The sequence below is a fragment of the Rissa tridactyla genome, chromosome 3 (genome assembly GCF_028500815.1).
Source record: "Rissa tridactyla isolate bRisTri1 chromosome 3, bRisTri1.patW.cur.20221130, whole genome shotgun sequence".
In the NCBI taxonomy this organism is placed as follows: domain Eukaryota; kingdom Metazoa; phylum Chordata; class Aves; order Charadriiformes; family Laridae; genus Rissa; species Rissa tridactyla.
In genome coordinates this window covers 101,519,487-101,533,570 of record NC_071468.1, presented here as the reverse complement: position 1 = coordinate 101,533,570, position 14,084 = coordinate 101,519,487, and the positions used below count along the sequence as shown (strand labels likewise).

The following is a 14,084-nucleotide window of genomic DNA, read 5'->3' as shown; positions in this document are numbered from 1 at the left end:
GAAAGAGTGGTCAGGCACTGGAACAGCCTACCCAGGGAGGTGGTTGAGTCACCATCCCTAGAGGTGTTTAAGAAACGTGTAGATGTGGCACTTCAGGGTATGCTCTAGTGACAGAGATTGTAGGGGTTTGGTTTTGTGTGTGTGTGTTTGGTTGGACTCGATGATCTGAAAGGTCCTTTCCAACCATGAAGATTCTATGATTCTATGATTCTATATTATCTGAAGCCTTATCATTTTATTTACTTCTGTAGATGGAGCATCTCCATCAGGCATCCAGTGTTTCGTCCAATTGAGTGCCACTTTTAGCTCAAGGCGTCTTCTGTAGATGTATGCTGTATTGCTTTAACTTAATTTGACATTAAAGTTCATTTCAGTTAAACACATAGGGGAAAAAAAATATCCGTAGAGGAATTTAAACTGATCTAGTGAAACCACTGCAAACTCTCACCTTTTATTTAAATCAGAGCAGTATTTTCTAGGAAAGTCCACTCTGTTGCCCAGTGTCAGTGGGGCAGTTCTAATTAATTGCTAATCTAATTGTTATACAAATGCATTTAAAACTCTGCATAACAAAGAATTGGAACACATACATGAGCCTAGTACTAGTAGATTGCTTACATGAATACACATCCATAAGTACTCTTGCATGCCCCTGATTTTACCTCCTTTTGCCACCTGAAGGAACTAAGAACTTAAGAGGAGACATGAGACTGCTGATCATGCAGAGCAATTGTGCTGGAGTTAGAGAGTTTATAAAGAAATTACAGTACCATATTGCTTTAATTGTGTTAATTATGTGGAAACAAAGAATGAAATTCTGGCATGCTGAAATGAACAACAAAATGCTCATTCATTTCAACTGAGCCAAGATTTCACCTGAAGGACTTTCTTCTTCCTGTGAGATACTCAGATCTACAAGTGATGAAATGCTCATAAAAAACCAATATAAGTAATAAACTTCACTATTAACTAGCCTTTAAAATAGCGTATTTACCAGATCAAATAATTTTTTAACACACAGTATGTACTTCATAGCCATCCTACCTTCTTTTCTTGAGCAGTGTTTGGGACTGTTAAAGTGTAGATTCCACTTGTTATAAGTCCAGATTTGTAAGCTTCAGCACAGTCTTTGAAGCTGATTTGCTCCTCTTTAGCTATGAAGTTGTTCTTAGCTGCTAAAAATACAATAGAAATTGAAGGCATTATAGGAGATGAATAAAAGTTACTAAGAAGCAATTAATGATGTAATCAGCTTAAAGCTTTGCAGTTCTGAAAAATATGCCTGGTCCTCCAAGAAACGATAGATCAAGGTATAAATTATGTATGTTATTACTTCATATTAGTTAGAGACGTTATTCTGATATGAGCATGTTTGCTTGAGACGTTGAAAAGTGCAGACACGTATTACAGAGTTGAATAAGAAAAATCAGGATCTCATTGAGTTGAACAGTTTCTGCTTCCATTCATTACCTTTGCTGGAATCCCGCATGCATTGCAACCTCTGCATGCATTAACTACTATTGCAAACATACCTAACTAGCAGCTGATGATACTAATAATCACCTTTGGCCACTACTCTAATATTGTGAAATCTAACATAAGAGTTATGAAATCTTTTAGAATACAGCTGATTGGAATAACTACTCTTACAAAGTTTTAGCTGATTTTTTCGCCCCTGTGCTCAGCAAGATGAAGCTGAAGCTTGGTAGCTCAGCCCAATCCACTACAAAAACATGCCTTCTGGAATTCATTTTGTGTAAAAAAAATACATTTTAATATGCCTAAGCCTTCTGATTTTACAGAACAATCTAAGGCTCATCTTTTTGTTCAGTTCTTTATTAACTATGGAGGTTGGAATTTCCTGGCATTTCGCCTTGCTGACTGATATTTCATATTTGACCCTTTTGGGGTTGGTTCTGTGTATTTTCCCTTTTAATTTAATCTAACAAGCCCAGCCAGTTACTACAAAATTTTAGGTGTCATATAAATGCATGCTTATATTACAGTTGCTTATTATGTTCTTTTTAGCTTGCTTATTCATAATTTACCTGTTTACATGCCTTGCCTTAAATATAAAAATAACACGTTCAGTGTTTTAATTGCTTTTCCACACTCTATTGTTTGTATACTGTCTTAGACGCTTTCCCTGCTAATTTTGTCCTTTTGGCAAACATTCATTATTTTTTCCACTCTGAGTTTAACAGTGTTGTAGCCAACATGACTTTGACTTGTTTACTTATTTGTGCACTAGCATAGCAGATAACATCAGCAGGAACATGTACAGCCTTGGTAATGGTATTTAAGGGGATAGTGTCAGTTGTTAAGACAAAAAACTTGAGATTTACTTTGTTTAGGAAAACCTACAACATCATATTATTTAGGACGCTGCTGAAAGCAAGGACTTCCAAACACCCGTTTCCTTTTTTGTGATCCAGCTTACAGTAATGTAGCATATCTATCTATCTGTAGCGATCCACCTATCTATACCGTCTTTTAAGTTGTAATGACAAGTATTTTAAAATTTTCCTAGTATTTAATTTTAAATCCTTTTTTTAGAGGTTCTATATGCTTGTGTATTTCCAGCCCTGAGAACTTTACAGGCAAACATGTCAGATTCTTTACTCTTTTATATAGAACAGCCATACCTTCTTAATTTGTCAAAGTTCCGTATTAGACATGAAATTCAAGGTAAGGAATTTGTTCATTTGTTTAAATGCTGTTTGGCCATAAATTTCAGTTTATGGTTTGTGTGGTTTTTTTATGGAGCATGTGAATCTGCATAAATTTGGAAGCTATGCTCAGTGGCTATGATTTGTTGCAGGGCTGTCAGGCATTTAGGGGTGAGATTATTGCCTATAAAATTTGCTAGGCTGAGGGATTTTTAGGATGAACTGGGAAGCTTCAGTGACAGACTGGAGGGCTTTTGGGAGTCCCTGCTGCCCTGGGCTGGGGCTTTCTGTTGTTTGGGGCATATATAGGTGCTAAAACCTGGGCCAGTGCTGATTCCTTTGCCTTTAATAGCCACTGTAATTTGTCTTTTCTTTGATCAACTTTCTGTGCATAGAGCAATGGCACAGAATGGTGGCGGAAGTAACTTTTGTGAGCCAGGAAGAAAAGCTGCAGGCCTACATCATGCAGTCTAACCTAGATGCATGCTCAAGGGAGCGTGTACTGCCAGATGAATGAATGCCACGTGAGATGAGTGATACTTGGCATCTCTGTATTTTGTTGAACCACTGAAGAAGTGGGCAGGCAAACCAATATAAACCACAAAAGACAAGCAAAATGTTGAAAAGAAACCACGTAAATGTTGTGGTTGTTCCCCCCGACCCCTAAAAAATAGGTTAGTTAACTCAGATGCGGAATTTAAGGCAAAAAAAACCCCAAAACTTTCTGAGAAGCAGAAGCATGAGGAAACTGGTTGTAAGACTTTATGGGTAATAATGTACACAAATTAGGGAATGTCACTCAAATGATATAAGCATGTCTGCTTTTACTTACAGTTTGGTGTAGATATCATAGTAAGCAAGTTATGAACAGTCTCCATCAGATCATGTTGCTGTTTTTGCAGAACTGAGTTGTTTACTGTAGCTGTAACTAACTGCTTTTCTAGTTCTTCTATAATAGAATTCTGTCTGGCTACTAGGACTTGGAGCTGATCTTTTTCATCTTTTATTGACTTCAGCTGAAGTGTGTGCTTGTCTTCCATCTCAAGAACTCTTTTTTCTAGAAAGCTAAACAAAAGTTTACAATTAGGCTCTCAAAAATAGTTGTGAGTTCATGTAAAGAGAATCAAGCCTGTTGCAGAAGTTTCCTTATTCATAAGTACTCAACTTCATTCTCTGATGCCGTGCATGCTATAGAAAGCTAAATGACTGATGAGTTTAGTTCTATGTATATGCTTTAATTTATTATATAACTAATTAGTATATTAATAAACAACATTATTGAGTACAGTCTGTATCACAGGCTTTTAAAGTGTAACAACTGGGTGTCTGATAATTCAGCGTTATGAAAGATATACTTAGGTCCTGAAAAAAGAGTAGTAGTGCTAGAAGTACGGGGAGTGTAAAAATGGATGTACATCCAAAGTAACCATTACTTATGACTATGAAGTGTCTTGAATACCATTCTCTTACAGGTTAGGCATAATAGTGAAAGATTTCATGGTTTTGCCCTATTAAAAGATGAAACTTATTAAAAGATAAACCTATGAACTTTTCAAATGTCTGGTAATTATAATAAAATATATACTTAAATAAATGTTATGGCATTAAGACAGTGAAACATGCAAATAGTTACTTGAAGATGTGTTACCCATCTCCATTTCTGGAGCTGGCGTGAGTAGGTGACTGGCTAGAAAATTATTTCATTGGTAATTGTTCTGATGCAGACTTTGAGAAAGCTGATCTTAACAGACGCATGGCCGGAAATGAGAAGTTCAACTAAAATCCGTTACTGTTACTGAAAAAAATCCTGAACCTTATAATAATTGAGCAGATATTAGCTCAGTGCCAGATCATTTTTGCTAGGTGAGAAATAATGCTTTTGTGTTTACATGGGTTTTACAAGGGTATTCTAAAGTCTGCTGACTTCAAACCAAAACAAAAAAAGGGACATTTTAAATTCACTATTTACTTTGGTTTCCATTTGATAAGGGTGCTTGTTTTTATTAAGCTGGTAGATAAAATCTTTAGGGAGCATATGTAAGTGTAGTAGAGTAGTGAACAAAAATGTCAAAACATGTCTCTTGGTTTTTTTAAGCTAATTCTTTTAAAATAAAAAACACTTTGCACATATGGTTCTCATTGAAAAACATGTCTTTGAAGGAGAAAACTTACTGTTATTGCTGCTTTTAGATTTCTCTGTAAATTATTTATTGCCAAAGGTAAAATAAGACCCTGGTGATATGAAAATGAAACTAGCTGAAAAAAGGTATGAGCCTTTGGACAACAGCTGGCTACAGAAATGGACAGGAGTAATAGCTGGTTATCAGTCTGAATTTCAAAAGATTGATTAGTAAGGAACATTGAATATGGGTAGTATTTGACTTTTCTCACCAGGTTGGAACAAAATTGTGGCAATGACATGATTGTGTATTAGGAGAGCTGTGTACTACGTGGAAATAAAATTTTAGAGATGGGTTTGCACTGGCTTACTTTGGGACAGGCTACATAATCCATACCTTTGTCTGGGTAAATCTAAAGAAGAACACGAGTTGGCTACAACTGAAGTACTGAGAAGTATTTCAGTTTTAACCTTAAGTTCCTCATATAAAGGAGAACTTTAGATAATGAAGAATGATATATAAACAGATCAGAAGAATAAACCTGCATGATCCTCTGGGCCTTTAAAAATATATGACCCTTGTAATGAGCATAGCTGGCTGTGGGGAGCTTCTGTACGAGGCATTATTTTTCTACTCGAGTACATTTATTTCTAAAACCATTAGAAGGTCACTTCAGGTAATAGTGTTTTGTTGGGTTGATAGGCAAACTTACCTGTTTTTTTCTTGTAATTTAGTTATCTCATTGGTCTGATCTGAAATCTGTCTTTCTAGTTTGTTTGTCGAAAGAGAGTGTTCCAAAAGCTGAAGTTCAAGTCTGGTTGTCTGGTTTAATACCTAAATAAAATTTATAAAAATATTTGACAATCAATACACTTTTTTTAAATAAACTGTAATTTCTTTATGTTGTGAAATCATGCAAATCTCTATTTAAGCCTATAATTTAAAAATTATTATTTAAGAACTAATTTGGGCACAAATGCTCATAGAATTAGAACGAAGAATAATACACAGATTTGCACTAATTTGGTTGTTACACTGTCATATATAATTGGGAGTATTTCAGTAGTATGCTACATTTCTGATCAATGCCTGGGAGCTGCTGCGTACTTTAGTTTTGCTGTGATAACTTCCCCTCTATGATGATATTCTTATTTCATTACTAGAACTATTATGGTGGTTGTTCAGAGAATATTTTGAGTTGTTTTCTTGGTCTGGTGTAGAAAGAAAGTACTTTGTGTATCTCTTACTGGTTGAAATCTTGGCCCAGTCCTGAAATCACTATATAGTTCCCATTTAGCTGTTTTCCTTAATCCCAAATGATATTTTTAAGTGTTTATCATGTGAACTGCACTTTTGTTGATTCATTCCTTGCATTTTAATGTTACCTTTTCTATATGTATTGTTTACTGCCTAAATTTATTTGCATCTTTAAATGAAGGAATGCGAATATTAGGAAACATGGAAGATACTTTTCTGTTTGTATCGGATTGCATTATTTTGAGGCAAGTTTTCTAGAAATATTTTCTCATTGTTTTAGAACAGCTTTTTTTAATTCAGCAGAATTTGGCTTTTCTTGGCAGGAAGAATTGATTACTCATGTCCTTCATGTTATACAGTCATTCAGGACATGATTTCACACTTAAGTGTAATTGAAAACTATTGCCAAAAGTAAGTGTCCTTGAGAGAGCAATTGTTTGGTTAATTTCCTCATGTTGTTAATTAAGCCCTTAACCCAGTCACCAGTAATTTCAAGCAGAGAAGGAAAGTTACAGTGATGATTTTCTTCCTCTAAGCAGAAAATAATTGAATAATTTCCACAAAGACATTACTGTGAATGAATAAATACATTCTCTCAAAATGTGCAAAATACTGGGCTCCTGAATAATGCAATCAGAAAGCTGAATTCAGTACGCCTGTGAGCTATGAACTATCACTTAATCAAAGAGTTCACAAAGGCTTGGTTTGGGTTAAAAAAAAAAAATTAATTAATTGGATTAATTCTAAAGATAGTAAAATGTCTAACAAGGATTTTAGGTTTTACATGCTATTTGCATTATAGAAAATGTTGTGTGCTGCACACTGTATTCATTATTTGTTTTGGGAATTATATATCTGAATTTTCCTACCATGTCATCGAAACTACAAATACATACCATCTGCATTGATTGGACTTGTCCTTATAACATATTAAAATCTACATTCTATTTCACAGAATGTCTTATTGCAGTTGATGTTTTTCAATTAAAGCAATAATTAAAGATAAACCCATTTTTTTTGTTTTAAATAATCTAGAGAATAATATGTACAGTAGTAAGTTTACTTCTGTGCGAATATATACTTTTCTAGTAGCCTCCTCCTAATTACTTTTTTCTTGATTCATCTCTGATTCATTTCTTTATCCCTCTGTTAAATAACAATAATATAGTGCATTTTGCTGGAAATGAACTGTTATCCCACAGCATCTGTGAAAACACTCATTAGAGACGCATTTTTCTTGATAAGAATCTTTAAAAAACACAAAGTAAAATTTAAATGTAAAAAACCAATTAGCCTGGTAAATTGAACAAAGGAAGATTGAAGGAACTCTCTTATAGCTCAGATCTGGTGGTGAGAGGTGAATAATAACAGATATACAAGGAGGGCTGCATAAAAGCATACTCGTACCCAACTGATGCTTGGATATAGTGTACTAGTTTTAAGTATATTAGCTTTAAAGAAGAATGTAACATGAAGTATGCTAGTCATACTTCAAATCCTGCTGTAATAGAACTCTTTCAAATGACAACAGTGGGCTTGAGATGGAACTATGTATTACCAAATACTAATGTTTCCTTAAGATGGGCAGAGCTGTTGACTATGATTGACTTCTAATTGTTGAGCTGAATGGTGTAACTCTAGACTGTGTTAAATGTATAGTTGTAGGTGTTTGGGAAGCAGAAGCATTTTTAGGTTGAAATTCATTACTTACTTGTGCTTCAACATCTGTTAATTTGCGAGTCTGTTCAGCTGTTTGATTTAGTAAGTTTGTGCCTATTTCAATCATTACTGCAGTCTGGTTCTGCACTGCAGTTTGCTGGATCTCTACCATTTCTTTCTTCATACTGTCTTGGATGTAATTCTCAAGCTACATGGGAAAGGAAAGAGAGAAGATAGTTGCATTCTTTAAATGTTGGAAGGGGGGGGAGGTAGTACAGTAAGCCTGCTGGCTGCCTTGCTAAACAAATTTGTTCCTCGTCCTTGTCTGTTATGCATTTATGTGAAGTTTCCCAATGTTAAGCTCTGTGAGAGGAAGGGCAAATAGGACAACGAATGTGTGGCCACCCATTTTCTAAAGGCAGGAACAGAAATTTGCAGGAGGTAGATAGAAGGCACGGTGGTGAGAATGCTTGTGGGCACTTGGAAGCTTTTCTGCCTTAGTGCTCCCACCATTGTAACCATCAGAGGAGCTTCACCAGCTTTGGCAGCAATGGGAATTTTTTTAGAAGACCAAAGTTTAGGAGTTTAGTCATCTTCCTGTATCTAGACTTAAATATTTTCAAAAGCATTTTTCATCACATGACCGAAAGTCAGAGAAGAGGTCAGATGTCATTTAACACTGTTATGTGCACATTTTTATCTGAGAGAATTTCAAATAAAGACATGAAACAGTAGGGAAACCTATAAATACTTTAAATGCTTAATATTTAGGAATGCAAAAACTTTTAAATACTTGATTCTGAAGTCATTTCTGTGTCTAAACTATTAAGGCTTTTTTGGTAGTAATTTTAAAAGAGAGTGCACTGCTCCCTTAGGAAAGCAAAGAGAAAAGAAGTCACAAGGAGAAAATCCAAGTAACCGTTCATGAAGTCTTCCTTTCCACATGTCTAGATTATCCAAAGGCAGTCTAATTTTTCTCCATGCTTCTTTAATATCGTTTCCTCAGTAACTTTGCAAATATTTTGTATTTTTTCATGAGTCATTGCTTATGTTTGAACTCTTAAAAATCCAGGCCATGTAATTTCTTTTTTTTCATTGACTGGGGAAATTTCTAGAAATTTCTAGAATCAAACTTCTACTTCACTCCAACATTGTTCTAGCAAGAGAACCATAATCATTTTTGAGCTTCATGCTGTACCTTCAAAGAGGATACTACCCAATAAGAAATAGCTAGTGTCACTAAACTCAAATTATAAAACATCACCAATTCCTAATCTAAGCAAAATGGTAAAACATGTTGATATCTTGATTTTTAAAAATATTATTTTGATAATGCTATCTTGATATGAATAATGGCTTGTAGTGAGGCGGAGCTTTGACCATTATTGTATGGCTACGTTCCATATCAGTGAGGAAAAAGGAGCTTATGATTTAATATTCTATCAAACCACTGTTCAGATATAGCCACTCCACTTCTGACCAGCTAAAGATCAACAGGCAGATCAGCTTGGAATGTTTCCCCCTTAAATATTACTTGAGCAAGGAATGGATTATTTTTTTCTGACTTCACAGTTGTTTTTTAAAAGTGGCAAATGAAGAAAACAGGGTGTATCAAGAAGTTAAAACCTCTCAAACTGGAAGTATATTCTTAGTTTGAAGTAAGCATTATTACTTTTTGTCCAATGTGACCAAACTTTCAAAGCAGTATTTGCATGTTCGCTCCGTTCTGCCCGTGCAGCTGGTGAACTGCAACGCACAACTGAGATTTCAGATCTGGCACACGCTTTGACCCCCATCTATTATACTGCTGCGTAAGCATACTTACTTTGCAGGTGTACCACAAGGATTTAAAACGAGCCTTTAGACAGCCTTTAGACGCTCTTTGCCTAATACCCTTTCTGAATACTAAAAGTAAGCATACAATCAACTGGGGTTTGGCAGTAATTTAACATGGGTATCTTCAATCGCCATCACACTATGGCAATTAGACTTGTTCCCTTTTTGCAGGATCAGTTCTTAAGCGTTACCTTTTGCTCCTGGATATCCCTCATTTTCAAAAGCTTCCCCACCCAGACACAAATCTAACTTGACCAAAGACGTTGTAAATTTTTTTCAAACTTTGGTGACATTTTGTAGGTCATCTTCTTGTTTTCTCCTGAACTAAGATCTTTTAATTGTGTAGTAATGGTAAGACATCTTTGGTCCTTGATGATTAGGCTATGAGATGTTGGAGTGTAGTGATAATTTAATTTAAAAAGCAGTGCAAGATGGTATTTAGTGCACCATAGTCCAAGGAGATGTGCAAAATTCTGAAAGCTTTTATATAAATAAGTAATTTTTCACTAAAGTTAGATGCTGCTCCATGAAGACCGCAAACACCAATTAATATGTGTCCCTCTGAAAAGGTTAGACATCTGTGAATTAATTTATATAAGTCCTAATTACTAAATTAACTTTAGCAACTGAAGCTGGAGAACTGGGCATCATTATAGACAACTTGGAAAAGACCTTTGCTCAAATACACCTCTGTTAAAAGAAAATGAAGGGAGATCTCCAGAATGCCTTTTATTTGCCTTGGTACCACAGTCAGGTATTGTAATGCCTTTACAAAGATCAAGGGTATGGCCTCACCTGGCAGACTTAATGCACATCTGCGGTTAGAAGGGACAGTGGGGGGAAAAAAAGGACATACAGAGAAAAAAAGGAGTGAGGCATCTCAGGTTATCAGAGAGCTACCATATGAGAAAGCATTGAAAATATTGCATCTTCTATTGCATCTCCAGGTCCTGCACCTGGGTCATCGCAATCCCAGGCACAAATACAGGCTGGGTGGAGAATGGCTTGAGAGCACCCCTGAGGAGAAGGACTTGGGGGTACTGGTGAACAAGAAGCTCAACATGAGCAGGCAATGCGCACTTGCAGCCCAGAAAGCCAACCACATCCTGGGCTGCTTCAAAAGAAGCATGGCCAGCAGGTCAAGGAAGGTGATTCTGCCCCTCTACTCTGCTCTGGTGAGACTCCACTTGGAGTACTGCATCCAGCTCAGGGGTCCCCAACATAAGAAGGACGTGAACCTGTTGGAACAGGTCCAGCAGAGGGCCACGAAGGTGATCAGAGGGCTGGAGCACCTCTGCTAGGAGGACAGGCTGAGAGAGTTGGGGTTGTTCAGCCTGGAGAAGAGAAGGCTCCGGGGAGACCTTATAGCAGCCTTTCAGTACCTGAAGGGGGCCTACAGGAAGGATGGGGAGGGACTCTTTATCAGGGAGTGTAATGAGAGGACACGGGGTAACGGCCTCAAACTGAGAGAAGGTAGATTTAGATTGGATATCAGGAAAAAATTCTTTACTGTGAGGGTGGTGAGACACTGGAACAGGTTGCCCAGGGAAGTTATGGATGCCCCATCCCTGGAAATGTTCAAGGCCAGGCTGGATGGGGCTTTGAGCAGCCTGGTCTAGTGGGAGGTGTCCCTGCCCATGGCAGGGGGTTGGAACTACATGATCTTTAAGGTCCCTTTCAACCCAAACCATTCTGTGATTCTGTGACTCTTTAATTTAGAAAAAAAGCCTGCCAAAAAAAGAAGAAAGAAGGCCATAAATAAATGAGCAAAGAAAGGTTGATCACGAGCTTTGATTCTTTCATAAAACAATTGTGGACATTAAACCTCATTGTTCAGGGTTGGCTTCTCGTTCACTAGAGAGAGATCAGAATGAGCAAAGTCATCTCTGCAAACAGGATTACAGAACTGCATGACTTCTTTGAAAATGTTATCACTGAGTTATTCCAAAACACACTACTAGAAAATGAGTTAATTCTGGTCTTAAAGGTAAGGTAAACATTTTATGGTAGGCTTAGGCAATTGCCCAGTTAAAGCACACAGCTGTAAGGTTGCTCTGATTACAGTACGCAAAACCTGTGATTACAATTTAAGGCATCTGGTGGTTCTGGTTGCCAGATTTTTATACCCCTTGTCACTGTGCTTGCAACCTTAGAAAGCAGTTTTGTTTGGACACACAGATCTACATTTTCATAATTTATCTTATTTGAAAATCTGTAAGTATAAGCCTATCTCCAAGCACCTAACATCTTTCAAATAATATCTCATTCATGTGATGTATTCTAAATCATTGAAGTATTCTCCTGACTCCAGTTTAACAGTTTGTCTTCACATCTGTTTTTCAACTTAAAAATATTAAATAAGTAACTTAGGGAATATGGTATTTCTGCTTACTTGAAAGCATGAAATATGAACATCAAAAGGGATTTATTTTAAGATTTAAAGCCAGTTTCATGATCTGGCTCATTTATTGTAATTTAGAGCAACATGAAATATCAAAACGATATTGACCTATTAAGTGGCTTTGGAGCTTCTTGTGGGAAGCTCCAAGGGGAGCATGATTACATAAACCCCTTCTGTTCTTTCCTTCACATTCACTAATCCTCTCCCACTTTTGGGCATTCTCTGCATGTACACATCATAAAATCTCTTTTCCTGACGGGAGCCAATATACGCCCTCATCCCTCTTTGCTTATATTCCCCTCTCTCCATCATACAATGCAGAACTGTAGAAAGCAGGACTTTTTACAACTACATTTCACAATTTTTCTCGTGGCAGGTGCTTGCTTTCATCTTCTTTAAAGGCAAATAAAAGTATTATTTTCATGCAAAATGCTCATCATCTCCCACTGACCTTAGCAAGAGAGAACATGTTCCCATCTCCTACTCTCAGAGAGCGAGGCCCTTGGCTTTCCCTGAGAGGGAGGTGGGAGAACTTTTTCAATACAGGCTCCAGTTAAGGCAGCCAAGGCTGAGCTTCATCAACAACACTGAGGATTAGCAGTGATTTTGCAAGACTGCAGTTCTTTGTGGCACACTTCTTTGTAGACTACTATTCATTAGCTCCTGCCAAGGAGCCTCCTTCCTTTATAAGCAGTAGCACACTCAGAATTTCTCAAGGGGAGAGAATAGCTTGGGTCATTTACAAGAGGAAAGGGCACAGGAATTAAATGCTTCAGTCCCCATCCATGAGTTCAGGAGCTTGGCAGTTTGGTTTGTACAGCATGTCTGTCTTCGCCAATATTTTGCTCAAATTCGGAAGGTGCAGCAGAGATTATCTGCCAAATTTCTCCTTTGCCACATGGCAAAGTTGTTTTTTTTAATCTCTTTTTAATTCAACTAATAGCTGGCGTAGAAGACTTGGGTTGATATATTTTAACCTTGATTACATGATGGTTATTTTAGGCAAAGTAATTGTTAAAACCTAATAGCTGACTATTAGTGATGCACCTTCTTTCAGAAATTCTGCTTTTGAGGGAGTAAGTCAATCAATGAATCTTACCTTAAGGAAATTGCAGAGGAGAGGGAAAGAGATGTATTAATATATTCAGATTTGAAAGAAGGGACAGTTAGCAGATAGCATTTCGGTGATTCTTCACGGGATTTTTTTTCATGAAATGATCTATTTTTTGTGTAAGACTTTGGCTGGCACGTATTCTTGAAGAAAGCAAATATAAAAATGAAAGCACAGATGGGGAAAAAGCATATCTCTTGAAGTATGCTTAAATTGCAAAAACAGCTGGGAAAATTGAAAAAAAATAATTTCACAATTAAGGTTTGTAATATAGTGATACATTTTAGAGAGACAATTCTCTAAGGTCATCAGTTTGGGGCTGTCATGCTTTATTACTTCAAATCATATAAAATCATAAAATTTGACAAAAATACTTTAGCTGAGTTGCCAAAAAAAATGAGGACAGATCAATCATATTGGAGCACATTCCAAAACATTGCTTTTATAGCCAAGATTGTCTTTTTTTAAACGAGCTTGAAATTGGCAAGAAAGAAAAGACAACATGTAGAGTATGCGTTAAAAGAAATTTGTTTTCTAACCATTGGCGGAGATAGTATTAATCCTTTATGAAGGATTGCCAATACTTATTTAAATGAAGAGCCTTCCTGATTAGTGTCGTATAGTTTGTGTCCATATTACAGAACAATGTTCCAAAGAATCAATAACGTTGTGCGTTTTGTAGACACTTTAACTTAACATTTTTTCATTTAAAGTTATAAACGAGGTCTTGGTTTTGTTCTTTGCTGCCAAATAGTCTACACTAATTAAATGGCCGTGTTCCTGGAAGCATTTACAGCTGTATGAATACATACGTCCCTTCTTTGCCAAATGCTACCCCATATAAATGGTACAAATAGTACTGGCTACTAGTTTCATTTTACAGAATTTGTCAGTTATTGGAGCAGTCTTTCCAAATAAAGTTTGGTGATTTTCTTAATGTTTATAATCTGATTCTGTCAACTGCAACATTTATTTTCAGAGCGAGGTAACGTTAATCATGAGTTTCTACATACTGCTGTGTCCCCTAGAAG

The 14,084-nt window shown here is 36.5% G+C and overlaps 2 protein-coding genes across 6 annotated transcripts in view; one reads left to right on the top strand and one right to left on the bottom strand.

Moving 5' to 3' along the window:
• Nucleotides 1–14,084, top strand: part of MCPH1 (microcephalin 1) — a 135,722-nt gene that overhangs the window by 68,225 nt on the left and 53,413 nt on the right. The gene's annotated exons all lie outside the window — the stretch shown is intronic.
• ANGPT2 (angiopoietin 2) overlaps nt 1–14,084 on the bottom strand; it is a 49,101-nt gene that overhangs the window by 17,340 nt on the left and 17,677 nt on the right. The window contains exons 2-5 of one of the 4 annotated variants that reach the window (XM_054195842.1): nt 7,758–7,913; nt 5,502–5,623; nt 3,502–3,734; nt 1,045–1,175 (exon numbers count right to left, since the gene is read on the bottom strand). In XM_054195842.1, the coding sequence (XP_054051817.1) occupies nt 1,045–1,175; nt 3,502–3,734; nt 5,502–5,623; nt 7,758–7,913 (642 nt within the window). The remainder of the gene's footprint in view (nt 1–1,044; nt 1,176–3,501; nt 3,735–5,501; nt 5,624–7,757; nt 7,914–14,084) is intronic. The other 3 variants (XM_054195843.1, XM_054195845.1, XM_054195846.1) reach the window with 3 other exon arrangements.